This window comes from Squalius cephalus (assembly GCF_949319135.1).
Source record: "Squalius cephalus genome assembly, chromosome: 10".
NCBI lineage: Eukaryota > Metazoa > Chordata > Actinopteri > Cypriniformes > Leuciscidae > Squalius > Squalius cephalus.
In genome coordinates this window covers 10,118,981-10,146,921 of record NC_137131.1, presented here as the reverse complement: position 1 = coordinate 10,146,921, position 27,941 = coordinate 10,118,981, and the positions used below count along the sequence as shown (strand labels likewise).

Sequence of the window (27,941 nt, the reverse complement as noted above, 5' to 3'; positions counted from 1 at the left end):
GCTGTCACCAACCAAAACCACAAGGATATGATAGAGTGCGATGACCTTTATGCCTCATTATTTGCATATAACCGCTTCACTGCATAGGGTGTTTATATGTTATATGTTAGGGTGGAGAAGTATTTTTCAGGCCACAACAGTAACATTGCTGAATGCGACCAATTAAGAAATTAGTTATAGCAAATAGCAAGTATAAATGAAAAAAAATCATTCTACTTGTGTTCACTTCTCAAAGTGTAGTGAGTTTTAAACCTGTTTTAAGACAATGTCACTGTCCCCACAGGATTATCAAACAGACATTTATGCACCTGCCATTTACTGCTATTACTTATCTCTATTGTATAGGCTCAAATGTTCAAAACATGAATATCTGAACATAAGGGAGTGAGCAACAAGTGTGATCGCGTGATTGAGAACAACAGCTTAGGATAGCAGAAGGTATTCATACAAGATTTAAGCGGTGATTTACGATATGTCCTGACTGAACCGTGTCTTTTTTCTCGCTAATTTAAAATTGAGCGTGACCGTGAACAATTCGTTTTCTTTGTGTTGAAGTACATGCTTAGCTGCAAATCCCTATATCAGGATGCTGAGGTGATTAAACCAAAGGGTGTTTGTCACACGTGTTCCAAATCTAATCGCCCATTTCCATAGCACAGAAATGCACAGAAAGAGTCTGTTTACACTAGTAATGTGTTATCCATATAAAAGAATATCAGTTTTTCTTGCCATATACAGTATCTAAGAGGTAACTTTTACAGTAAAAGTTGCAATGAATTCCAGACTGCTCATGAGTCTGTGAAGGAAATATCCATCCATCAACCAACTACTGTTGAGTTTTGAGTCATTTATTTATTATTTATTTATTGTTAATTAAGGAAAAAAAGAATAATCAGCAAATCAGTCCTATAGAAAAAAAGGAAGACTGACAAGTATATTTTAACATTTAATCCAGAATATACTGCTGTTGCATGTTGCAACTTATTGGTGGACAAAAAGAAGAATGTTGGACCTTATTGATTTCAAGACAAAAACATTAAATGTTTCAAAATATTAATTTTTATGCTTCCCAAGATAATATTCATAACAGATAACCTGAACTGTGTCTTTGTTAGAAATACCGGTTTTCGTTATGTTACTGATACGCAAGGATGCTTAGTCATTTTGCTTTGACTTCACTGAATGGTGTTCAACGCTCCTGTTTTGTTTTAATTTTTAAAAAATTTCCCTGGCCTATACATTTTTGAAAGAAAAGGTTCTATATAGAAAATTAAAGGGTTGTGTCAAGTGCTTCATTTATAGAACCTTTTAGGGGTTCCCATCATGGGATCATTTTATGGATTTTAATTGATTATAATTTCTTTTAATTAAACAGCTTGTAAACATAATTTTTCACAACATTAAATTTAGAAATAACTCATTAAATATGAAAGTATATCATGTAATTTAAGACATTTGTCCTAAACCTTTTTTTACGCATTATTTAAAATTGAGCCAAGCACATATAAGCCTATAAAACTTTTTTCAATGAGTGTATGCTTTTCTGTTTTCAGCCAATTTTTTTAAGACTATACTATAGGTTAATCAGATTTTATAACATTGTGAAGGAGGTTTAATTCTGACAACGTTAACACAACTTTAGCTACAAATGGCAAATCTGTATAAATTAGTCCACCTGTGTAAATTTGTGTTGTGCTACAATGTTAAACCAAGGACGTTAACACAGCAGAGTCACAGAGAGATTAGTTATTAAGTAACAGTTGTTATTGGATGAGATTAGCGTATGGTATCGGTTTTATTCAGATAAAGTTGTTTATCAGTTCCCACATAAGGACGTCCTGTCAGATTCTTTAAGAAAACTTCAATTCAACTTTTGACATTAATACATAAAAAATAAGAGAAGATATGCGGTCCAATGAAGCATTGAGCTTGTAATCCAGGGAGTGTGTGTGTAGCACCTAACTGTGTGTGTGAAAAAGGAAAAGTTAGTGAGTGTGTTATGTGTGTGTGTAATGAGCTGAAGATATATAGGCTACTAGGGAAGTGGGAGTATAACGTCAGTTCTCAGAGGCCGCGGCAGGAGTAAAGGTCTGGAGGTATCAACACTGTACTTACCTGTCTTTGTTATTTGGCCACGTCTCATACGTGTGTTCATAAAGAAAATTCAAGTGGTAAAGGAGAGGAAAAAGGGTAAGACACTTGCTTTTTCTCTGATCTGTTATGTTATATGTCTCGACCTGCCATTCAGCTTTAAAATAACAAAGATCAGTGGAAGATCTGGTTAATCATTCACTCTCTTAAACCTGTAGACTTGAATGGGCATGTGAAGTATAAACAAAGCTATAATTTATTGTGTCTTAACCAGGATTTCACTGTGGCATGTCATGAAATGAACTTTCATATTTGTTGATGAACCTGTAATGCTTATTTTTTTCGTTTCTGGATAGACTGCAGTTATGGGAATTCAGATGAAAGTTATATTATTGGGTGCTGCAATGGCAGCCGTAGCTTGTACAACCATCATCGCTTTGGTTCTCTCTCTTGCTAATCATCAGACTTTGGATCAGCCATACTCAACACAGGTGCAAAGCAAACACGCTCAACTGTCAGTCACGATGTGGTTTTGTATAGACTTTTAATAGATCAGGAGTAAGTCAACCCAAGTAGAAGGCATTCACCAGATAATTTCCTACCAAGTTATTTTTCATGCCTGCTGACATGTGGTTTATTTAATGTAGATCACCTGAAACAGATGTCAGAATTTGCTTTATCGGATACTAGTATTATAAATATGTGTTGGTGGCGACTGAGGATATTTGTAAGCATGACTACTCTGGTCATTCCTAATTCAATGCCTTGATCAACTTTTCACTGCTTTAAAAAACATATTCATGACCCTTTTTGTAGAGGACAAATAAGAGACAGGAAAGTGGAGGGAGAAAGAAGGGAAATGGGATCGGGAAATGACATCCCTGTGAACACATGCACTAGTCATATTTAAATGAACACATTATATTTATATATTTTTTAAAACATACTGTTTAGTGTTAAGATATTCATTAGTAGAATTTAGATTTTTTTTAAGGACACACATTTAACCCTATTTTGAATCATTTAAAATAAACAAATGTTTAAAAATATTTTTTTTTTGTTGATTAAATTAAACATTATCGTAAAACTAGGACCAACAAAAAGATGTACAAAACCTTCTAAAAACAAACAGCAAAATAACACTTTTAGTGTATATTTGAAATGAACGTATATTTGAAATTAACATTGATCTAAATTAATACATTCTGTTGAAGTATTGTTCATTATTTGTTCATGAGACCTGCATTAACTAATGTTAACAAATGGAACCTTATTGTAAAGTGTTACCAAAATAACTATAATGTGCTATTATTTGAAAAATCAGTAATGTAAATTTCACACATGAAAAGTCGGTTTCTTAAAACAATCCAAGGTAACAACAGGAAATATGCATAGCATGTCTTTTAAGACCACAAGCATAATGAACAAGCAAACAAATTCTAATTTCTCACCATAAACTATAATAGTGAAGCACTGTTTTATTAATCCTGTGGAATAACATAAATATGAAATAGCTATTGTCAAAAGTTTTCTCTCAGGAAAGTAATCACACCCAATAAATCAAGTTTCGCCCAAGTTTCGCCCTAATTTATGGAACTCTTTGTCTGACTTCCTCAGTATGGGATTGTGTTTGATGCCGGCTCCACTCACACGGCCCTCTTCCTGTACCAGTGGCTGGGGAACAAAGAGAACAACACTGGAATAGTCTCTCAGAAACAGACCTGTGATGTGGATGGTGAGGACAGCACTGGAAACTTAGACAGCTTTTTGTTCTGTTATGCTGCAAGTTCAAGTACATATGTATTTCTTTTCTTTTTTTAATAGGTGATGGCATATCAAGCTATGTCGAGAACCCTCCGGCAGCCGGAGAAAGTCTTAAGAAATGCTTGGATATTGCCAAAGCAGTGATACCAGAAGGACAGCGGAAGGCAACACCTGTGTACCTTGGTGCCACTGCTGGCATGCGGCTTCTTAGGTGAATCAGCTGATCAACATCTGGTTGATTTATCAGAAAAATGAAAATAATGAAAATGAAATGAAAAAATGAAAAATAAATTTTGCATAAATGATCAGTGTTATCGGTTTCACAGATTACAGGACCAAAGTCTAGCAGACAGCATCCTCGCAGAAGTCACCAAAACAATCCAAAGTTATCCATTTGATTTCCGCGGGTCCAGAATACTCTCTGGCATGGAGGAGGGGGCTTATGGCTGGATCACCATCAACTACCTCTTGGAGAGCTTTGTCAAGGTGACTAATGGCTTTCCAGTACTGATGGAAAACTTTCAGCATTTTTACATTTTCAAAAAAACATCTCTTAGTACGATTTATAAGCTGTTTTCTTCATGGGGACCAAAAAATGTCCCCACAAGATTTTCGGATATTGCCATCTTTTGGGGGACATTTTGTCCCCATAATGTAGGGTTTAAGAGGGTTTAATTTAATATTATGAAAAAGATTCAAATTTGTACACTTATCTATGTGTTTAGAACAATAGTTCATTAATTAAACAACCAACAACCAACATCAATGCAACATCAATAACTTTAAACTAGATATGTGACCCTGGACCACAAAAGCAGTCACATGGGTCAATTCTTTGAAATTGAGATTTATACATCACCTGAAAGCTGAATAAATAAGCTTTCCAAATAAGATGTGTGATTTGTTAGGATAGGACAATATTTAGGCCGAAATGCAATATATGAAAATCTGGAATCTGAGTGTGCAAAAAATCGAAACATTGAGAAAATCACCTTTAAAGTTTTCCATTTATGTTCACGATTGTGCTGCATTCACTCACAGAAATAAATGTTTTATATCTTTACGGTAGGAAATGTACAAAATATATTCATGGAACATGATCTTCACTTAATATCCTAATGATTTTTGGCATAAAAGAAAAATCTATCATTTTGACCCACACAATGTATTGTTGGCTATTGCCACAAATATACCCGTGCGACTTGTGATTGGTTTAGTGATCCAGGGTCACATGTCCTTATCATCTCATATATTTTTATTTGCCATTGGTTCTAAAGGCCATTGAACATTGGTACAATGGAAGTTGCGATACTATATTCATTCTTGCTTTCCAAGTTGTTTTGCCAACACTGAATCAATCCAATCAATAAACAGTAGAAATTATTTTAATGACTCTTAATTACTTCCCTTTGTTAGAACATCCAGTACCTCTTAATGGTTTTCCTTGCAGCACACTTTTGAAGGCCTTTGGATCCACCCTAAAGCAGGAAAGATCCTTGGAGCTCTAGATCTCGGTGGTGCATCAACACAGATCTCATTCATCCCAAAAGACCCAGTGAGATTACCAGATTCAGCTTTTAATCTCCAGCTCTATGGGTACAAGTATGAGTTGTACACCTACAGCTACTTGTGCTACGGCAAGGACCAGGCTTTGAAGAAACTTCAGGCATACCTTCACAAGGTTGGTTTTTAAAGGCCTCACGTATCTGTACCATACCAGTTTTAGCGCTGTTATGTATGTTTAGAAAGAAAGTGTCTTAAATTATGGATACATTAAATGTCTGATGTGGTGTTTTTGCTTCATCCAGACTGCTGGACCAACATCTGTTATCAGTCACCCATGCTACCATGAAGGATATCAACTCAATGTTACTTTGGCTGAACTTTACAACTCCCCTTGTGTGGCCATACCAAACAATTTTAACCCCACGGCTATAGTCACTTTCTCAGGAACGGGAAATTCATCCCTCTGTCTTTCTCTAATGGAGAATATTGTTAACCTCACCGACTGTGCCTTATCACCAGACTGTGGTATCGATGGTGCCTATCAACCTCCTGTCAATGGCGAATTCTTTGTGAGTGTTGCTTTCCTTATCAAATCAACTTCATTAATATAGCATTATATTTAAGTTAGGAGTTTTAATGTAAGGAAGGAAATGAAAACACAATTACTGTGGGAAGATATAGAATAACACAAAACACAACTTATTTTATATTGAATGTATTTTACATTACCTTACATGGACATGCAAAAACACAAAAAGTTATACAATATTTGATTAAGTCTATTTTGCAGTGTTTCCTGCCACAGCAAAGGAAATAAATCTGCCGTCTTAAATATGATGTGTATCTCTAAATAATGTCAAGAAACAAGTTGCCCTAGAGGACTTCACACGAAAACAACATTGGCTTCAATGCAGCCAGTTAATCAGATTAAATTACAAATGACTTTTTGGTTAATCAAAAACATGCAGGGTGACGAATACAGTCTAAATCCTGAACGATTGAGCTGGTTCTTTTAATGAACAGTAACTAGTAATTTATTACATGTAATTTGGATTACGTAATCAGATTAAACAAATGAAGTACTTGTAATTAGATTATATTACTGTTTAAAATATAGCCTACTCATAATCAGACTATAGTTACTTTTTTATTGATTACATGATTACATGTTATTCTCACAATGGCAGTAAATTATTTATGAGTCTTTTAAGAAGTGTTTTCTGCAAAATGCAGAACATTGCAACATTGCATATCTAATCAGCTCCTTGCGAACACATTAATTATTATTTGAATTATCACTCAGAGAGTCATTTAACCACGTATACCTGTCTTTGTAAGGCAAACCAGTCAATCACATTCAAATGTACAAATAATCGTCATTTCATAATTAAATGCAATCCAGGGATTCCCCAACTTTTTTTGTCAGCTGAACCTTTTTTACCTAATATTTACCTGAAGTAAGTTAATAAGTAAGGTCAATAATAAAATAAAAATATTAATAACGACAATGATACAATTAAGCACGGTTCTCTGATGTTGGTTAATGGTCACATGACATGCTGGTAAACAAATAAAATATTTCGGTAACACTTTATTTTACAGTGTCCTTGTTACACGTTACATGTAGTTACTATAGGAATTGCTATAAATTGTGCATAATTACATGCAACAAACCCCAAACGACACCCTAATCCTAATCCTAATCCTATAGTAAGTACATGTAGTTAATTAATATTACTCAGTACTTAAATATATCATTACATTGTAAAGTGTAACCAAAATGTCATCTTTTTTAGTAAGTGTTTTATTTTGATTGTTTTTGTTTCTAAATTAATTTAGATTTTATGATATAATTAATAGCTTTTCATTAAACTCACAAACCCCAGTCTGGGAAACCCTGATGTAATGTTAGGTCAAACGTAATGTAAGTTGTAATGCAAGTTAGGTCCAAAGTAATCTAAAAGTAATCCAAAAGTAGTCCAATTATATTACCTTAAAATGTAATTGATTATGTTACTAACTAGTAACCGACTACAATTTGTAAGTAATCTTCCCAGCACTGTTCACTCTGATGAATCCTTCACTGAACTTAGTCCATCAGAGCGGTTACTAAATGAACAAATAAAGAAGCTCATAAGTTACTCTTTTCAGTGAATCGAATTATCCTCTTTTTTTGTTGTTGTTGCTTTAATTCATAATTTCCATGTCTTAAAATAACTATGTTTCATGTCCATCGCAGGCTTTTTCAGCATATTTCTACACCTTTGACTTCCTTGGTCTCGCCCCAAAAGCTCCACTGACACGGGTTCTTTCCACTATTGAGACTCACTGCAACAAAAACTGGATCACTGTGAGTCCACAGATACTATCACAATACATTGTAATCCTACATTTTATAGTAAAAAGCCTAGTCAGACGCGAAGAGATCACATATGATTAAATGTTTTGTATATTTGATAATGCTGATCCTAAAATCCATGGACCGTTATTCCTTTCCGCAGCTTACTGCTGAAAATCCAACCATTAAGGCGAAATATCTGAGAGATTATTGTGCTTCAGCTCATTATATTATGACTATTCTACTGAAAGGATACAAGTTCAATAGCACCTGGGATCAAATCTCTTTTGAGAAACAGGTAAGGAAAACAGTTTCTTCAATGTAAATTATTAGTCTTCCTTTATTGCAATGCAGCTGTTCAGTGATTCATATGGGACAGTAATGTAATCTGCATTGCTCAAAAGCACAATGACAGTAGCTCATAAACTGATGTCATACCACGTGCCTCAATCAATGAACCAGATGACCTCTGCTCCAGCAGTATAAGAAAAGCACTTTGAGGAATCACCCTTTATATGGCTTTTATCTTATCAGTGTGATGTGGGGATTTGTACTCATATGACCTTATGATGGTTCCAGGTAGCAGACACGGATGTTGGTTGGACTTTGGGATACATGCTGAACCTGACCAACATGATTCCCTCTGAGCGTTCCAGAGCGGTGACAGGAGTGGTGCACAGTCAATGGGCGGCTCAGACTTTCTTCATCGTTTTTGCCCTCTTCCTCAGTCTACTTATTATAGTCATCCTGTTTGTCCGTGATCCAAAGCACTAAGTTTGTGTCATGAGTGAATGTGTATGTTTACAATAATATTTATCACTTATGTTTCAGATATGAAGATCGACAAGCAACTCTTTTGACTACTGTTTGAGATGTTTCCTTTACAAAGAATGAATCTATATTTTGACATTATGATAACAAAAATGAGATGACTTGCCAAAAATATTGCTTTTTGCGAGTTTAATTTATTTAAAGTAGTGTCTTGTTTTGAAGGCTGACTAGTTATACCTCAATGATTTAGTCTGTTCTAGCTAATAATTCAATAAATTGAGTCACAGAGATTTTTCATCATTTATAAACTCGTAGAGTTTATAAAGAATCGTAATACTTTTTTTTATTTGTTTGTATTAATTTTCACCTCCACTCAGCACTTACAGTTGGACTTAAAGCATTTAACAGACATTAAATACATTTATAGTTACATTATGATATGTGATATTATAAAAATGAAGCCATTATTGTGCTTTGTACATATTTATAAAACACTGAAATTATATTTCCCTTAAACACCGATATATAAGCAGCTTATATTTTGCCTTAAGTGTTTGTACACTACCTTTAAAAGTTTGGGGTCAATAAGATTTTAATATATATATTTAAAGTGTAAATAATTCCTGTGATGGCAAAGCTGAATTTTCAGCATCATTACTCCAGTCTTCAGTGTCACACGATCCTTCAGAAATCATTCTAATGTGCTGATTTGGTGCTCAATAAACATTTCTCAATGGTTGTTCTTATTAAAATGCCTGTGGAAGTTGTGATACATTTTTTTCAGGATCCTTGTTGAATAAAAGTATATATTTTTTTCTTTTTTTAAATGTACTGACTAAACCTTTTGAACCGTAGTTCATCTCTGTGTGTGTGTGTGGGAGAGTGTTTTTAACAGCAACCAGATTTCTTCGGTGGTGGTTCTCTTCTTAATGTTGTGTGTTCCTCTTTTCGTTTCTTGCGCTGCACTAACAACCTAGTAACAATGAGAAATGAGTCATTATGCATGGATAGAAAACACACACATATTAAACGAGTAATAATTAGTGTAATGGGTTTTATTTGTTTTGAGTCTTACTCTGCAAGAGTCCTCATGGATTCTGACACATTAGCCCCAGTTGCAGCACTGCACTCCATGAAATGTATATTATACTCCTAATGAAGGGAAAAATACAACCAACCTTTTATAAAAGTTTATAGATGTAGTAGAAATAGATTTATGCAAAACAACTAAGACAGTACTGTTGAAGTCACAATTAACTCTTACTCTGGCCAGATCCGCCCCTTCCTGAATCTGGACTTTACGCTCAACAGAATCGTTCTTGTTTCCGAGCAATATCATGATGGCATCATCAGGGGCCTTTTCCTGTGTGACATTGTCATAAAACAATTAAGGGGAGGAAACAGAGATATAGCCTAGTTTCTCAGCAAAATCACAATTTAGATTTACTAGAAAATATAAGGTCTTATGTTTTGACTGAAATATAAGGAAATTTAAGGAATGAAAACAATGTCTACCCGAGCTTCCGAGATCCAATCTCGAACAGAAATAAAACTCTTTGAGCACGTGATTTCATACATGAGCAGAAGCCCATCAGCCTTGCGGAACACTTGTGAGGTGATGCTGTGAAACCTTACAAAGATTTTTTGGGGTTAAATCACACACCACCAAAGCTCTTTTTTCATCATGTTTTGTTTGTTCTGATGTCTTACCTCTCTTGACCTGCTGTGTCCCATATCTGCAGTTTAACAGTTCTGTCAGGCAGCTCAACAGTCTGTATACAGGTATCAACACCTGCGTGCAACACATTATTAATGTGATGTACGCAAACAAAATAGCTTTAAGTTATAATATGAATTTATACATTTATCATTTAGGGTTTCTTTGTGCATTTTTTTTCCTTTCAGAAATAGTATGTTTTATTTAGTAACTAAATAATATTAATTTAATAATAATTTAGTATTTATAATTTAATATTTAGTAAAAAATAATTATATGATCAATAAGTTATGACAACAAATGTTTTTACATTGCTTTAACTCATCAAAATAAGTTAAGCAATTTTTAACAAATTTTTAAGTCAGTTTATTATAATTTAAATTCATTGTAATAGTGGAGCGGCTAAGTGCTTATGTTTGGCAGAATCGTTCAGTTTATGATACAAGCGTGAAAATTGGCATGAGCAGTCTCCATGGGTCACTTGACGAAAATTGTCCGAGCCACTTGAAATTTCAAGATGGTGGCCATTTTTCAAGATGGCTGACACCTTAGTGGAGCAGTTAAGTGATATAGTGGTTTATTTGGTGATACAAACATGAAAATTGACATGAGCAGTCTCTGATGGTCACTAGACAATAAGCCACCCATCTTGAAAAATGGCCGCCATCTTGAAATTTCAAGTAGCTGTGGGTGGCTTATTGTCTAGTGACCATCAGAGACTGCTCATGTCAATTTTCATGTTTGTATCACCAAATAAACCACTATATCACTTAACTGCTCCACTAAGGTGTCAGCCATCTTGAAAAATGGCCACCATCTTGAAATTTCAAGTGGCTCGGACAATTTTCTTGTCAAGTGACCCATGGAGACTGCTCATGCCAATTTTCACGCTTGTATCATAAACTGAACGATTATATCACTTAGCCGCTCCACTATAAGTTGATTGTACTTTTTTACTTCAGTAATCAATAATCCCTCCTCTCCATCACAACACTCACCAATAGTGGAACGGTAATCCTCAGTGTACTGCCCTTCATGGAAGCGTCTTATGAAGGAAGTCTTCCCCACACAACTGTTTCCCACCATGACCACGTTAAACTGTAATTCACTATCTGAAATTATATGACAGAGTTTGTTGACATGAGTATTAGATATTAAACTATAAGTATTCATTTACAGGACAATGTTTTATGACTCACTCCTGTTCTTTAAATTTATTGTCTGCTTAGTTCCAGTGCTTCTATCATGTTTTATGACTTGGTCCAAAGAAACAAGACCAGCACCAGTGCCTTTTGGAGTAGCTTCTTCATTTCTAGGACAAAAGAAAGTGAAAAAAAAAAAAAGATTTACTATTTTATTTTTTTTATATAAAAGAGATTTGGGATGAACTCTCTCATACCTGGCTTCCATGTTGCTCCGCTCGGAAATCGGTTGGAAAATTGGCTGTGGATCACAAACCTTAACAAAACAGACATTTATTAGTGTTTTTAAAACAAATACAATTTCCATAAAAGATTGAAGTACAAAATCTATGGACATTAAACAAAAGTTTAACATACCGTTAAGTCATCTTTGCGCAGATTGTCCTCGACCTCATCTCCTAATTCGCTCTTATCAGAAGCGTCCAGCCTACCAAGGCCTTGTTTGCCCTTATTAGTGCGTCTGGACCCAAACTTCCTTTTAGTTGAAGGCGACGTCCTTTCTTGGACAACAGGGTTACTGCTTTCTTCTAGCTGACTGCTACTTGTGTGTGCACTGGGGACATCAAGATACTCTTTATTCAGTTTATTTTCAGGGATATTATGCACTACAGACGTCTCAACTCTTTCAAGGTTCTTCATTTCTTGCTTATTTGCCTCTAAGTTCTCCTCTATCTCCCCATCCTCTTTGTCTTCATCCTCCCTTTCTGTTTTGATCTGCTGTCTGGGATTCCTGCGAGTTGACCCCATTTTTCTTCTTCGTCTTTCTGGTGAGTTGGGTTCACTGTGAGTTTTGGAGCTCTGTGATGGTTTCAGCTGAAGAGATTGGATTTCTGAGTTTTCTGGCTTATTGAGATGAGAAGTATTCACTAAGTCATCTGAGTTTGGCTCATTGACGATCAATTCATAATTCGATGAACTTTGAGAAGTCTTATTTAAAGCTCTCTCTATCTCACTAAGAAGTGAATCCTCTGACTGATTAGAGTGATCGTGAATTGTTTGTTCTTCTTCAGCTTTTCCTACTAGGCTCATTTCAGAGTCCTGAGACATCTGCAGATGTGTTTCTGCAGTCTCTGTGTCCTCATATACATCTCTCTTCCCCCGTATTCTTCCTTCTTTGACATTTTTTCGAGTCGAGCCCATCTTCCTTCTTTTCTCAACTGGAACAGTCTCTGGCTGTAGATGTTTGGTAACATCAACACTTACTAACTGATTTTCAGTATTTTCAGGTATTTCAGGTCCAGTTGTTCTACTGGGGTCAGAATTGTTCTGATAATCATTTTCACCTCCTTTTAAATCAGTTGCACTAACTAACATTTCTGATTCAAGATCTATGGTACTGACAGCTTCTGAGGACATTTCCTTGGGCTGACTAATGTTTGATGCTAAAGGCATATCATCCAAATCATCCTCTGCTTTTTTAGTTTCTCTATCCATTGCCATATCAAGTATATCATCCTGGTCACCCATGTTTTTCCCATGCATTACTCGAGGATTTCTCCGAGTGGAGCCGATCTTTCGTCTCTTTTCTTGGGTGGAGGGTATTTTTTGAGAGCTGTTTTCATGAACAACATCATCTTGAATGTTTTTTAATACTAGTGTTGGAAAAACTTGGCACATGGTTTCAGTTTGTTCAGGCTCTGATCCTCCATGAACATGCTGATCAAGGTAATCTGCAGACATGGTCTGATGAATATCTTCGCAACTGACTGTCAAGACAAATTTGTCCGTTGTCCCCCCATAGAGATTGATTGCCTCATTCAGACTATTACTGTCATTTACAGTATTCTCCATTCCCCTTTCCTCACTCACCTCAGATGAGTCATGGATATTGAGAGAAACTTCCTTCACTCCATCTTCTGATTCAGAAAACATGTTTGAAATAGCTGCTTGATGAGAAAATTCAACAGGGAAGTTTTGTTCATCCAGTTTACATTTATTTTCTCCTTCACTGATTGCTAAATGTGGGTCTGTATCCTGCACCTTTGCCATTCCTTTACTATCTGCATCCATTTCTTTGGACTCTACTTCTCTTCTTTGCCCTTTGTTCCCTCTGAGTGTTTTACGTGTTGACCCCATTTTTCGTTTTTGAACAGCTGGAATCGAGTTTGATTGTACATCTTTTCTGTGAGACTCTTCAGGAATGATGCTTGTGATTTCACTTTGTTCAGGAACTGAGTATGTCTCAACATCTCCCAAAGGAAGGTCTGAAACAATCTCAGCAGCTTGATTTTGATCATTTTGTTCTGAGTTTTCTGTCTGCACGTCTGATTTACAAGCAACATCCTGAATGTCATGGCTTTCTTTACCAGCAGATGAACCGAATGCTTGCTGATGTACAAGAGATCCTGTAATGGATTCTTCAAGAGTTAATTTCTCCTCAGACTTTGTGGTACCATCATCAGTTGTATTTTCAGCTTCTCCCTCTTTCTCTTCCTCAACCTCCTCTGCATGTACCATCCCCTTCCCTCTCTTCCGAGTTGATCCCATTTTTCTCTTCTGCAAAGATCTGTTGGAGACTGAATGCATTTCAACTACCTCTGTTGGAGGCACACAAGTGACAACATCCTCAGATGACACATGAATTTGAGTTTCCTCCATAAGCAGGGCATCAGACAAGACAAGATCAGAATGACTTGTAAGGCTGTCTCTAGCAAAATCTGGAGTTCTCTCAGGGACATCTAATAAATGTGAACCAGTATCATCCAGTGCTGGACCAGTTTGTGTTTGAGATCCATCTGATCTTTTCTCTTGCTTTAAATCATCACATAGCTTCAATGACATATCCTCTAGCTTTGTGGTCATTCTCTCCTCATCTTCATCATCTCTTATATTCATGATATCTTGTGTCACATTGTGATCAACCACATTATCCTGGTCTTGAATTTCTGAGAGTGTTTCTGTGTCTTCTTCTCCTGACAATTCTTCTTTCTTTTGTCCTTTGTTCCCTCTGAGAGGTCTTCGAGTTGAACCCATTTTTCGCTTGTGAACAACTGGACTAAATTTAGTGTGTACCTCCTCTCTGTGAGAGTCTTCAGGAATGAGGTTGATGTCACGTAGCTCAGTAATTGTTTTTGTTTCTCCTGAAACTTTATTCTCAACATTTTCATATTTCACTCTTTCAGCATCTCCAGTTTTTTCCTGGGACTCTTCATTAATTTTTGTAAGGGTTTGTGATTCTGTGATGTGAGAGATAGTTACTGCAGTGGATTCCTCAGACACTGAATCTAAACTAAATGATGACTGTATGAAAGCATATTCAGATCCTTCAACAGGACCAACATCATTCTTCTCACATATTTCCATCTCCTGTTCTTTAGCTCCATCTTTTGAGCTTTGTGATGTAGATTTATCTGGACTGGGTTCATCCTCCAAACTGAATGTTTCTTTCTCTACGTTCATCGTAGCTTCACTGTCAAGTGTCTCATTTTCATCATGATATTCTCTTCTTTTTCTTTGCCCTGTATCTCCTCTGAGAGGTCTTCGAGTTGAGCCCATTTTTCGCTTGTGAACAACTGGATTCGGTTTTGAGTGTGCCTCCTCTCCGTGAGTATCTTCAGGAATGATGTCGATGTCACTTTTATCAGGAATTGTGTCTGTTTCTCCTGAAACTTTATTCTCAACATTTTCATATACTTTCAAGTCTTCTACATGTGCATCAGGGGAAGAGGCATTTTGATGAAAATCAGACTCAGTAGTCATATCACTATCCACTGTAACTTTATATCCAATAACTTCAACATCTTTTACTAAAACATTAGCTTCACAGATGTTTTCTTCTGTTCTTTCTGCTTCAGATGTTAAGTCAATCGTTTTGTTTTCTATTGTAATTTCTGAGTGTGATTCTGCGTCTCCCTCTGCTGGCCCTCTTTCAGCGTCTCCAGTATTTTCCTGGGACTCTTCATTAATTTTTGTGAGGGTTTGTGATTCTGTGATGTGAGAGATAGTTACTGCAGTGGATTCCTCAGACACTGAATCTAAACTAAATGATGACTGTATGAAAGCAGATTCAGATCCTTCAACAGGACCAACATCATTCTTCTCACATATTTCCATCTCCTGTTCTTTAGCTCCATCTTTTGAACTTTGTGATGTAGATTTATCTGGACTGGGTTCATCCTCCAAACTGAATGTTTCTTTCTCTACATTAATTGTAGCTTCACTGTCAAGTGTCTCATTTTCATCATGATATTTCATTCCCTTTCTTTGTCCTTTATTGCCTTTGAGAGGTCTTCGAGTTGAGCCCATTTTTCGCTTGTGAACAATTGGACTCGATTTTGAGTGTGCCTCCTCTCTGTGAGTATCTTCAGGAATGATGTTGGTGTCACTTTGATCAAGAATTGTGTTTGTCTCTCCTGATCCTTCAGAGGCATCATCTTGCACAAGAAGACCAACATCAGTCACAGAAGAAACATTCTCAATATTTTCAGATACTTTCAATGTTTCCAGATTTGCAACAGTGACAGTATCATTTTGAAGCAGATCAGACTCAGTCATGTTACTCTCCACTGTAACTGTATCAACAATAAACTCAACTTCTTCAACTGAAACAGTAGCATGATGGATGCTTTCTTCTGTTCTTTCTGCTTCAGATGTTGTTAAGTCTGTCGGTTTGATTTCTGTTTGAATTTCTGAGTGTGATTCTGCGTCTCCCTCTGCTGGCACTCTTTCAGCATCTCCAGTATTTTCCTGGGACTCTTCATTCATTTTTGTAAGGGTTTGTGATTCTGTGATGTGAGAGATAGTTACTGCAGGGTATCCCTTAGACACTGAATCTAAACTAAATGATGACTGTATGAAAGCAGATTCAGATCCTTCAACAGGACCAACATCATTCTTCTCACATATTTCCATCTCCTGTTCTTTAGCTCCATCTTTTGAGCTTTGTGATGTAATTTTATCTGGACTGGGTTCATCCTCCAAACTGAATGTTTCTTTCTCTACATTGATCATATTTTCACTATTAATTGTCTCATTTTCATCATGATATTCTCCTCTTTTTCTTTGACCTGTATCTCCTCTGAGAGGTCTTCGAGTTGAGCCCATTTTTCGCTTGTGAGCAATTGGACTCGGTTTTGAGTGTGCCTCCTCTCTGTGAGTATCTTCAGGAATGATGTCGATGTCACTTTTATCAGGAATTGTGTCTGTTTCTCCTGAAACTTTATTCTCAACATTTTCATATACTTTCAAGTCTTCTACATGTGCATCAGGGGAAGAGGCATTTTGATGAAAATCAGACTCAGTAGTCATATCACTATCCACTGTAACTGTATCTCCAATAACTTCAACATCTTTTACTAAAACATTAGCTTCACAGATGTTTTCTTCTGTTCTTTCTGCTTCAGATGTTGTTAAGTCTGTTGGTTTGTTTTCTATTGTAATTTCTGAGTGTGATTCTGCGTCTCCCTCTGCTGGCCCTCTTTCAGCGTCTCCAGTATTTTCCTGGGACTCTTCATTCATTTTTGTGAGGGTTTGTGATTCTGTGATGTGAGAGATAGTTACTGCAGTGGATTCCTCAGACACTGAATCTAAACTAAATGATGACTGTATGAAAGCAGATTCAGATCCTTCAACAGGACCAACATCATTCTTCTCACATATTTCCATCTCCTGTTCTTTAGCTCCATCTTTTGAACTGTGTGATGTAGATTTATCTGGACTGGGTTCATCCTCCAAACTGAATGTTTCTTTCTCTACATTAATTGTAGCTTCACTGTCAAGTGTCTCATTTTCATCATGATATTTTATTCCCTTTCTTTGTCCTTTATTGCCTTTGAGAGGTCTTCGAGTTGAGCCCATTTTTCGCTTGTGAACAATTGGACTCGATTTTGAGTGTGCCTCCTCTCTGTGAGTATCTTCAGGAATGATGTTGGTGTCACTTTGATCAGGAATTGTGTTTGTCTCTCCTGATCCTTCAGTGGCATCATCTTGCACAAGAAGACCAATATCAGTCACAGAAGAAACATTCTCAATATTTTCAGATACTTTCAATGTTTCCAGATTTGCAACAGTGACAGTATCATTTTGAAGCAGAACAGACTCAGTCATGTTACTCTCCACTGTAACTGTATCTACAATAAACTCAACTTCTTCAACTGAAACAGTAGCATGATGGATGCTTTCTTCTGTTCTTTCTGCTTCAGATGTTGTTAAGTCTGTCGGTTTGATTTCTGTTTGAATTTCTGAGTGTGATTCTGCGTCTCCCTCTGCTGGCACTCTTTCAGCGTCTCCAGTATTTTCCTGGGAGTCTTCATTCATTTTTGTGAGGGTTTGTGATTCTGTGATGTGAGAGATAGTTACTGCAGTGGATTCCTCAGACACTGAATCTAAACTAAATGATGACTGTATGAAAGCAGATTCAGATCCTTCAACAGGACCAACATCATTCTTCTCACATATTTCCATCTCCTTTTCTTTAGCTCCATCTTTTGAGCTTTGTGATGTAGATTTATCTGGAATGGGTTCATCCTCCAAACTGAATGTTTCTTTCTCTACATTGATCATACTTTCACTGTTAATTGTCTCATTTTCATCATGATATTCTCCTCTTTTTCTTTGACCTGTATCTCCTCTGAGAGGTCTTCGAGTTGAGCCCATTTTTCGCTTGTGAGCAACTGGACTCGGTTTTGAGTGTGCCTCCTCTCTGTGAGTATCTTCAGGAATGATGTCGATGTCACTTTTATCAGGAATTGTGTCTGTTTCTCCTGAAACTTTATTCTCAACATTTTCATATACTTTCAAGTCTTCTACATGTGCATCAGGGGAAGAGGCATTTTGATGAAAATCAGACTCAGTAGTCATATCACTATCCACTGTAACTTTATCTCCAATAACTTCGACATCTTTTACTAAAACATTAGCTTCACAGATGTTTTCTTCTGTTCTTTCTGCTTCAGATGTTAAGTAAATCGTTTTGTTTTCTATTGTAATTTCTGAGTGTGATTCTGCGTCTCCCTCTGCTGGCCCTCTTTCAGCATCTCCAGTATTTTCCTGGGACTCTTCATTCATTTTTGTGAGGGTTTGTGATTCTGTGATGTGAGAGATAGTTACTGCAGTGGATTCCTCAGACACTGAATCTAAACTAAATGATGACTGTATGAAAGCAGATTCAGATCCTTCAACAGGACCAACACCATTCTTCTCACATATTTCCATCTCCTGTTCTTTAGCTCCATCTTTTGAGCTTTGTGATGTAGATTTATCTGGACTGGGTTCATCCTCCAAACTGAATGTTTCTTTCTCTACGTTCATCGTAGCTTCACTGTCAAGTGTCTCATTTTCATCATGATATTTTATTCCCTTTCTTTGTCCTTTATTGCCTTTGAGAGGCCTCCGAGTTGAGCCCATTTTTCGCTTGTGAACAATTGGACTCGATTTTGAGTGTGCCTCCTCTCTGTGAGTATCTTCAGGAATGATGTCGATGTCACTTTGATCAAGAATTGTGTTTGTCTCTCCTGATCCTTCAGAGGCATCATCTTGCACAAGAAGACCAGTATCAGTCACAGAAGAAACATTCTCAATATTTTCAGATACTTTCAATGTTTCCAGATTTGCAACAGTGACAATATCATTTTGAAGCAGAACAGACTCAGTCATGTTACTCTCCACTGTAACTGTATCTACAATAAACTCAACTTCTTCAACTGAAACAGCAGCATGACGGATGCTTTCTTCTGTTCTTTCTGCTTCAGATGTTGTTAAGTCTGTTGGTTTGATTTCTGTTTGAATTTCTGAGTGTGATTCTGCGTCTCCCTCTGCTGGCACTCTTTCAGCGTCTCCAGTATTTTCCTGGGAGTCTTCATTCATTTTTGTGAGGGTTTGTGATTCTGTGATGTGAGAGATAGTTACTGCAGTGGATTCCTCAGACACTGAATCTAAACTAAATGATGACTGTATGAAAGCAGATTCAGATCCTTCAACAGGACCAACATCATTCTTCTCACAAATTTCCATCTCCTTTTCTTTAGCTCCATCTTTTGAGCTTTGTGATGTAGATTTATCTGGAATGGGTTCATCCTCCAAACTGAATGTTTCTTTCTCTACATTGATCATACTTTCACTGTTAATTGTCTCATTTTCATCATGATATTCTCCTCTTTTTCTTTGACCTGTATCTCCTCTGAGAGGTCTTCGAGTTGAGCCCATTTTTCGCTTGTGAGCAACTGGATTCGGTTTTGAGTGTGCCTCCTCTCCGTGAGTATCTTCAGGAATGATGTCGATGTCACTTTTATCAGGAATTGTGTCTGTTTCTCCTGAAACTTTATTCTCAACATTTTCATATACTTTCAAGTCTTCTACATGTGCATCAGGGGAAGAGGCATTTTGATGAAAATCAGACTCAGTAGTCATATCACTATCCACTGTAACTTTATCTCCAATAACTTCAACATCTTTTACTAAAACATTAGCTTCACAGATGTTTTCTTCTGTTCTTTCTGCTTCAGATGTTAAGTCAATCGTTTTGTTTTCTATTGTAATTTCTGAGTGTGATTCTGCGTCTCCCTCTGCTGGCCCTCTTTCAGCATCTCCAGTATTTTCCTGGGACTCTTCATTCATTTTTGTAAGGGTTTGTGATTCTGTGATGTGAGAGATAGTTACTGCAGTGGATTCCTCAGACACTGAATCTAAACTAAATGATGACTGTATGAAAGCAGATTCAGATCCTTCAACAGGACCAACATCATTCTTCTCACATATTTCCATCTCCTGTTCTTTAGCTCCATCTTTTGAACTTTGTGATGTAATTTTATCTGGACTGGGTTCATCCTCCAAACTGAATGTTTCTTTCTCTACGTTCATCGTAGCTTCACTGTCAAGTGTCTCATTTTCATCATGATATTTCATTCCCTTTCTTTGTCCTTTATTCCCTTTGAGAGGCCTCCGAGTTGAGCCCATTTTTCGCTTGTGAACAATTGGACTCGATTTTGAGTGTGCCTCCTCTCTGTGAGTATCTTCAGGAATGATGTTGGTGTCACTTTGATCAGGAAATGTGTTTGTCTCTCCTGATCCTTCAGAGGCATCATCTTGCACAAGAAGACCAATATCAGTCACAGAAGAAACATTCTCAATATTTTCAGATACTTTCAATGTTTCCAGATTTGCAACAGTGACAGTATCATTTTGAAGCAGAACAGACTCAGTCATGTTACTCTCCACTGTAACTGTATCTACAATAAACTCAACTTCTTCAACTGAAACAGTAGCATGACGGATGCTTTCTTCTGTTCTTTCTGCTTCAGATGTTGTTAAGTCTGTTGGTTTGTTTTCTATTTGAATTTCTGAGTGTGATTCTGCGTCTCCCTCTGCTGGCACTCTTTCAGCATCTCCAGTATTTTCCTGGGACTCTTCATTCATTTTTGTAAGGGTTTGTGATTCTGTGATGTGAGAGATAGTTACTGCAGTGGATTCCTCAGACACTGAATCTAAACTAAATGATGACTGTATGAAAGCAGATTCAGATCCTTCAACAGGACCAACATCATTCTTCTCACATATTTCCATCTCCTGTTCTTTAGCTCCATCTTTTGAGCTTTGTGATGTAATTTTATCTGGACTGGGTTCATCCTCCAAACTGAATGTTTCTTTCTCTACGTTCATCGTAGCTTCACTGTCAAGTGTCTCATTTTCATCATGATATTTCATTCCCTTTCTTTGTCCTTTATTCCCTTTGAGAGGTCTTCGAGTTGAGCCCATTTTTCGCTTGTGAACAATTGGACTCGATTTTGAGTGTGCCTCCTCTCCGTGAGTATCTTCAGGAATGATGTCGATGTCACTTTTATCAGGAATTGTGTTTGTCTCTCCTGAAATTTTATTCTCAACATTTTCATATACTTTCAAGTCTTCTACATGTGCATCAGGGGAAGAGGCATTTTGATGAAAATCAGACTCAGTAGTCATATCACTATCCACTGTAACTGTATCTCCAATAACTTCAACATCTTTTACTAAAACATTAGCTTCACAGATGTTTTCTTCTGTTCTTTCTGCTTCAGATGTTGTTAAGTCTGTTGGTTTGTTTTCTATTTGAATTTCTGAGTGTGATTCTGCGTCTCCCTCTGCTGGCCCTCTTTCAGCGTCTCCAGTATTTTCCTGGGAGTCTTCATTCATTTTTGTGAGGGTTTGTGATTCTGTGTTGTGAGAGATAGTTACTGCAGTGGATTCCTCAGACACTGAATCTAAACTAAATGATGACTGTATGAAAGCAGATTCAGATCCTTCAACAGGACCAACATCATTCTTCTCACATATTTCCATCTCCTGTTCTTTAGCTCCATCTATTGAACTTTGTGATGTAGATTTATCTGGACTGGGTTCATCCTCCAAACTGAATGTTTCTTTCTCTACATTGATCATACTATTAATTGTAGCTTCACTGTCAAGTGTCTCATTTTCATCATGATATTTCATTCCCTTTCTTTGTCCTTTATTGCCTTTGAGAGGTCTTCGAGTTGAGCCCATTTTTCGCTTGTGAACAATTGGACTTGATTTTGAGTGTGCCTCCTCTCTGTGAGTATCTTCAGGAATGATGTTGGTGTCACTTTGATCAGGAAATGTGTTTGTCTCTCCTGATCCTTCAGTGGCATCATCTTGCACAAGAAGACCAATATCAGTCACAGAAGAAACATTCTCAATATTTTCAGATACTTTCAATGTTTCCAGATTTGCAACAGTGACAGTATCATTTTGAAGCAGAACAGACTCAGTCATGTTACTCTCCACTGTAACTGTATCTACAATAAACTCAACTTCTTCAACTGAAACAGCAGCATGACGGATGCTTTCTTCTGTTCTTTCTGCTTCAGATGTTTTTAAGTCTGTTGGTTTGATTTCTGTTTGAATTTCTGAGTGTGATTCTGCGTCTCCCTCTGCTGGCCCTCTTTCAGCGTCTCCAGTATTTTCCTGGGAGTCTTCATTCATTTTTGTGAGGGTTTGTGATTCTGTGATGTGAGAGATAGTTACTGCAGTGGATTCCTCAGACACTGAATCTAAACTAAATGATGACTGTATGAAAGCAGATTCAGATCCTTCAACAGGACCAACATCATTCTTCTCACATATTTCCATCTCCTGTTCTTTAGCTCCATCTTTTGAGCTTTGTGATGTAGATTTATCTGGAATGGGTTCATCCTCCAAACTGAATGTTTCTTTCTCTACATTGATCATACTTTCACTGTTAATTGTCTCATTTTCATCATGATATTCTCCTCTTTTTCTTTGACCTGTATCTCCTCTGAGAGGTCTTCGAGTTGAGCCCATTTTTCGCTTGTGAGCAACTGGACTCGGTTTTGAGTGTGCCTCCTCTCCGTGAGTATCTTCAGGAATGATGTCGATGTCACTTTTATCAGGAATTGTGTCTGTTTCTCCTGAAACTTTATTCTCAACATTTTCATATACTTTCAAGTCTTCTACATGTGCATCAGGGGAAGAGGCATTTTGATGAAAATCAGACTCAGTAGTCATATCACTATCCACTGTAACTTTATCTCCAATAACTTCAACATCTTTTACTAAAACATTAGCTTCACAGATGTTTTCTTCTGTTCTTTCTGCTTCAGATGTTAAGTAAATCGTTTTGTTTTCTATTGTAATTTCTGAGTGTGATTCTGCGTCTCCCTCTGCTGGCCCTCTTTCAGCGTCTCCAGTATTTTCCTGGGACTCTTCATTCATTTTTGTGAGGGTTTGTGATTCTGTGATGTGAGAGATAGTTACTGCAGTGGATTCCTCAGACACTGAATCTAAACTAAATGATGACTGTATGAAAGCAGATTCAGATCCTTCAACAGGACCAACATCATTCTTCTCACATATTTCCATCTCCTGTTCTTTAGCTCCATCTTTTGAACTTTGTGATGTAATTTTATCTGGACTGGGTTCATCCTCCAAACTGAATGTTTCTTTCTCTACGTTCATCGTAGCTTCACTGTCAAGTGTCTCATTTTCATCATGATATTTCATTCCCTTTCTTTGTCCTTTATTCCCTTTGAGAGGCCTTCGAGTTGAGCCCATTTTTCGCTTGTGAACAATTGGACTCGATTTTGAGTGTGCCTCCTCTCTGTGAGTATCTTCAGGAATGATGCTGGTGTCACTTTGATCAGGAATTGTGTCTGTTTCTCCTGAAACTTTATTCTCAACATTTTCATATACTTTCAAGTCTTCTACATGTGCATCAGGGGAAGAGGCATTTTGATGAAAATCAGACTCAGTAGTCATATCACTATCCACTGTAACTGTATCTCCAATAACTTCAACATCTTTTACTAAAACATTAGCTTCACAGATGTTTTCTTCTGTTCTTTCTGCTTCAGATGTTGTTAAGTCTGTTGGTTTGTTTTGTATTTGAATTTCTGAGTGTGATTCTGCGTCTCCCTCTGCTGGCCCTCTTTCAGCGTCTCCAGTATTTTCCTGGGACTCTTCATTCATTTTTGTGAGGGTTTGTGATTCTGTGATGTGAGAGATAGTTACTGCAGTGGATTCCTCAGACACTGAATCTAAACTAAATGATGACTGTATGAAAGCAGATTCAGATCCTTCAACAGGACCAACATCATTCTTCTCACATATTTCCATCTCCTGTTCTTTAGCTCCATCTATTGAACTTTGTGATGTAGATTTATCTGGACTGGGTTCATCCTCCAAACTGAATGTTTCTTTCTCTACATTAATTGTAGCTTCACTGTCAAGTGTCTCATTTTCATCATGATATTTCATTCCCTTTCTTTGTCCTTTATTGCCTTTGAGAGGTCTTCGAGTTGAGCCCATTTTTCGCTTGTGAACAATTGGACTTGATTTTGAGTGTGCCTCCTCTCTGTGAGTATCTTCAGGAATGATGTTGGTGTCACTTTGATCAGGAATTGTGTTTGTCTCTCCTGATCCTTCAGTGGCATCATCTTGCACAAGAAGACCAATATCAGTCACAGAAGAAACATTCTCAATATTTTCAGATACTTTCAATGTTTCCAGATTTGCAACAGTGACAGTATCATTTTGAAGCAGATCAGACTCAGTCATGTTACTCTCCACTGTAACTGTATCTACAATAAACTCAACTTCTTCAACTGAAACAGCAGCATGACGGATGCTTTCTTCTGTTCTTTCTGCTTCAGATGTTGTTAAGTCTGTTGGTTTGATTTCTGTTTGAACATCTCCAGTATTTTCCTGGGACTCTTCATTCATTTTTGTGAGGGTTTGTGATTCTGTGATGTGAGAGATAGTTACTGCAGTGGATTCCTCAGACACTGAATCTAAACTAAATGATGACTGTATGAAAGCAGATTCAGACCTTTCAACAGAACCAACCTGATTGTTCTCACATATTTCCATCTCCTGTTCTTTAGCTCCATCTTTTAAGCTTTGTGATGTAGATTTATCTGGACTGGGTTCATCCACCAAACTGAATGTTTCTTTCTGTGTTTTAATTTCTAAGTCTGTGTCTCCCCCTACTGGCACTATGTCAGTATCTCCTTTATTTTCCTGGGTCTCTGAATGAAATGTTGTAAGCTTGTAAGAATCTTGAGAATCTTCAGGAATGACAGGGCTGATATCACTTTCTTTATTAACAGTGTCTGTCTCTTCTGAACCCACAGCTACTTGCAAAATGACACTAGAATCAATCTCTAGCATCTTCCCAGCATTATCTTGTGGTGGACCACTTTGTGTTCGAGATATAGTTGATGAATATTCTTGTTCTCTATGTAACTCCTCTTTTTCAGTTGAAACTTCACATGGTTCCTGATTTGAAATCAAAATTGTCTCAGTGCTCTTTCCTCCGTCTTCTTTATTATTTCTTACTTCCATTATTATTTGTGTTACATGGTGATCTCTTGCATCACCCTGGACTGTGATTTCAAATCCATTGTCCGTTTCAGATCCTCTTTCATCTTCATCACACTCTAAATCAGTCAGAGTATCACATGTCATTGAAGCAACATCACAGACATTATTTTCATACTTCATTTCCACATACATCTCTTGGCTCTCTTCAACAGCATCAGTCATCTCATGTGGTGAGTTGGTTGTTGTGGGTTTAGCATGGCTAATAGTAGACGCAGGCACATCAAAACTGCTATTTCCTCCCTCTATAAGTTGAGCAGTAGAATGATCACAATTTAACTCAAGTTCCTCTAATTGTGCATCCTGTCTTGATGATAAACTACTCATTTTATTTTTTCTAGATGGTTCCTCTTTCTGCTTTAGAACCTCCTCCTTGCCTTCTACTGTGTTTACATCTCTACAGTTGTGAGATGTGTTTGTATCATTTCTTGTATCAGGCACATGTTGATTGTCATCACTTAAATTACTTCCTGCTTCTTCCAAAACTTTGTTTGGAACATCAAAATCGTCAGTGTTTGAACCAAATTTAAAATCCAATCCCTTGTTGAGTAATAGAGTACCACGGTGGCTAGATGTTTCAGGTAGGGGCTTTTCTGGATCGACAAGGGGAAAAGCAACCGAATGGTTCATAGTTTCAGTTCCAGCCGAAATATCAGGCTTGTTCAGCTCAGCTCTCTCAGCCAATAGAGACTGATATGAAACCAAAGATGATTCTGAGTGGGACGATGGATCATCTCTTGCCACATCATCCCACGTTTGCACCATCTCTTCTGACATGCTAAACTTTGCTTCGTCTATGACTTCTGCTTTCCTTTCATTCCCTGTCATGCTTCTCGAATGTTCTTGCAAACCTACATTTTCACTGTTTTTCCCTCCGAGAGGCCTACGGGTTGATCCCATCTTTCTTTTTTGACCAGAGGTGCTGGCTAATGGGGTTTCTTGGTGACTCAATGTCTTTAGTTCATTAAACATGACTGAATCCTCCCGCAACAAATCACTTTCAGCTACTGTAGCTGCACCAGAATAGACAGATCCCCCCATTGCCTTGTCTATAGGCATATCACTAACTACCTCATATGAATGAGTGGTTATTTCTTGATGGTGTATTGCATCTTTTTCTTCATTTTCTGAAACCACAACCATAACAGTTGCTCGAGGCTCCCCTCCCAACCCAGAACTTTCAGTTTGAAGGGATAAATTAGAAGAAAAACTTGATGACCTTGATTGCTCGTCTTCTGTGAGAGATGGATGTTGTTCTTCAGAGGCTGATGTGTTTGATTGAGTTACATATTCATCTAAATCTTCAGTGGTCCTCACCTCAAGTTTCCTCTCAACTTTAAACCCACCAGCATTCTTGCGAGTTGATCCCATTTTTCTTTTCCGTTCTGGCAGTTCAGCCTCCATGAGCGAATCCTTTAGACTCCTTGCATGTGGAGGACATTCTAACACAGATGTTTGTTGATCAATACTTGAGCTTTGTGGAAGATCAAACTGGGCTGAATGGTCAATGATGGTGTGAAATTCATTTTTCCCATCACCACTCTCTGCAATCTGCTGAAACCCATCATCCTCATCATCATCTTTCTCAATATTTCTGTTAAGACCTTTAGGACCTCGCCGAGATGAACCAAGTCTCTGGTTCTTCTTGGATCTTCTACCTGACATGGCTGTTCATATGTTTATTTAATGAGACAAACAATGGGCATAAGTCATTTCTAAACATCTTTAACACTTTTATAACAAAACGATTAAAAAGGAAACCAGAGAGCATTAGTGATGCGTCATAGTGATGTATGACTCATAACAAATGTCACGCATGTGCTCTCAAAGCACCCTAACACGCTAGATATAAGTAGATAGATAAATATAAGGTCAAGTGTTATATTTTCAATATAACAATTGTGTCAAAAACAACACATTTATCATCATTCTTTTCATTTGCCATCAAGCCACTATACTCTACAACTACAGTAGTCATTAATGGCATTCTCCTTCCATTCAGCATGTGCATCATTTTACCGTTTTAGGCAGTTTTAGTAACAATATATAACAACTTATGATGATTCTCACATCCTAAATGGAAAACAAATGAGTAATGATAAAGCAACTTTCCATCTATTGTAATCATCTAAATCCAAAAGTGAAAAAAATAAACTTTATATGTAAATGCACATATTGTTGGACAGATGGATAAAGATTCTGTCATGACATTATCACAAAAATACCAAAATGCGTGCGAGACCAAGAGTCTACTCAGATGGCAAGTAAACAATGTGAAAACACATTCCATTAATAACTAAATAACATGACTAAGTATAAATCTACATAATTTACATGGAAAACTTTGCATTTCCAAATGCAAATGACAGAGCCCCCTAAAACTTGTGACGCTAGGAAAGTACCATGATAAACGGATGTTACCTTCTGGTAATCCTTCAAGAATTCATCTACTTTGCAGTCTTGGGGGTTTTAGCAGAGCACACAGCAGAACACTTTAAGTTGCCTATGTTTCTCTTGTGAAGGAAGCTGGGCTGTAGCTTCCTTTTTGCTGCTACCCTCAACTTCCTGTATTGTTGACACAAGTTGCATCGCATTTTAAGTGTGAACGGTAAGCATACAGTTCATGAAGAGAGTTGCTGATCGTTCTTCATGTGCAACTCAGACAAGTTTTTGTCCTTGAAAATTTGCACTTTGAACCATTAATATGTTATATATATATATTTTT

The 27,941-nt window shown here is 37.1% G+C and overlaps 2 protein-coding genes across 2 annotated transcripts; one reads left to right on the top strand and one right to left on the bottom strand.

Annotated features, from left to right (window-relative positions):
* The first annotated feature begins 2,066 nt into the window (after nucleotides 1–2,066).
* Nucleotides 2,067–9,218, top strand: entpd8 (ectonucleoside triphosphate diphosphohydrolase 8). Its single transcript, XM_079884615.1, has 10 exons — nucleotides 2,067–2,190; nucleotides 2,448–2,582; nucleotides 3,709–3,826; nucleotides 3,916–4,066; nucleotides 4,182–4,341; nucleotides 5,306–5,536; nucleotides 5,664–5,930; nucleotides 7,601–7,711; nucleotides 7,863–7,997; nucleotides 8,279–9,218. Exons 2-10 carry the CDS (start codon nucleotides 2,457–2,459, stop codon nucleotides 8,471–8,473), a joined length of 1,494 nt encoding a protein of 497 aa, XP_079740741.1. The 5' UTR covers nucleotides 2,067–2,190; nucleotides 2,448–2,456; the 3' UTR covers nucleotides 8,474–9,218.
* Nucleotides 9,211–27,738, bottom strand: rab44 (RAB44, member RAS oncogene family). The gene is made up of 10 exons (XM_079884540.1): nucleotides 27,638–27,738; nucleotides 11,747–26,883; nucleotides 11,587–11,645; nucleotides 11,387–11,499; nucleotides 11,186–11,299; nucleotides 10,181–10,262; nucleotides 9,986–10,100; nucleotides 9,735–9,833; nucleotides 9,546–9,622; nucleotides 9,211–9,443 (listed from the first exon to the last, which is right to left on the bottom strand). The coding sequence occupies exons 2-10, from the start codon at nucleotides 26,879–26,881 to the stop codon at nucleotides 9,359–9,361; spliced, it is 15,879 nt and encodes a 5,292-aa protein (XP_079740666.1). The 5' UTR covers nucleotides 26,882–26,883; nucleotides 27,638–27,738; the 3' UTR covers nucleotides 9,211–9,358.
* Nucleotides 27,739–27,941: the final 203 nt, after the last annotated feature.

Excerpts from the sequence above, each read along its gene's own strand:
- rab44 (XM_079884540.1), bottom strand. The coding sequence starts at position 26,881 with ATGTCAGGTAGAAGATCCAAGAAGAACCAGAGACTTGGTTCATCTCGG. Across the intron at positions 11,500-11,586 it reads CGGAGCAACATGGAAGCCAG|AAATGAAGAAGCTACTCCAA; the intron begins GTATGAGAGAGT and ends CTTTTGTCCTAG. Across the intron at positions 11,300-11,386 it reads AATAAATTTAAAGAACAGGA|ATAGTGAATTACAGTTTAAC; the intron begins GTGAGTCATAAA and ends ATATAATTTCAG.
- entpd8 (XM_079884615.1), top strand. The coding sequence starts at position 2,457 with ATGGGAATTCAGATGAAAGTTATATTATTGGGTGCTGCAATGGCAGCC. Across the intron at positions 4,067-4,181 it reads GCTGGCATGCGGCTTCTTAG|ATTACAGGACCAAAGTCTAG; the intron begins GTGAATCAGCTG and ends TCGGTTTCACAG. Across the intron at positions 7,998-8,278 it reads AAATCTCTTTTGAGAAACAG|GTAGCAGACACGGATGTTGG; the intron begins GTAAGGAAAACA and ends TGATGGTTCCAG.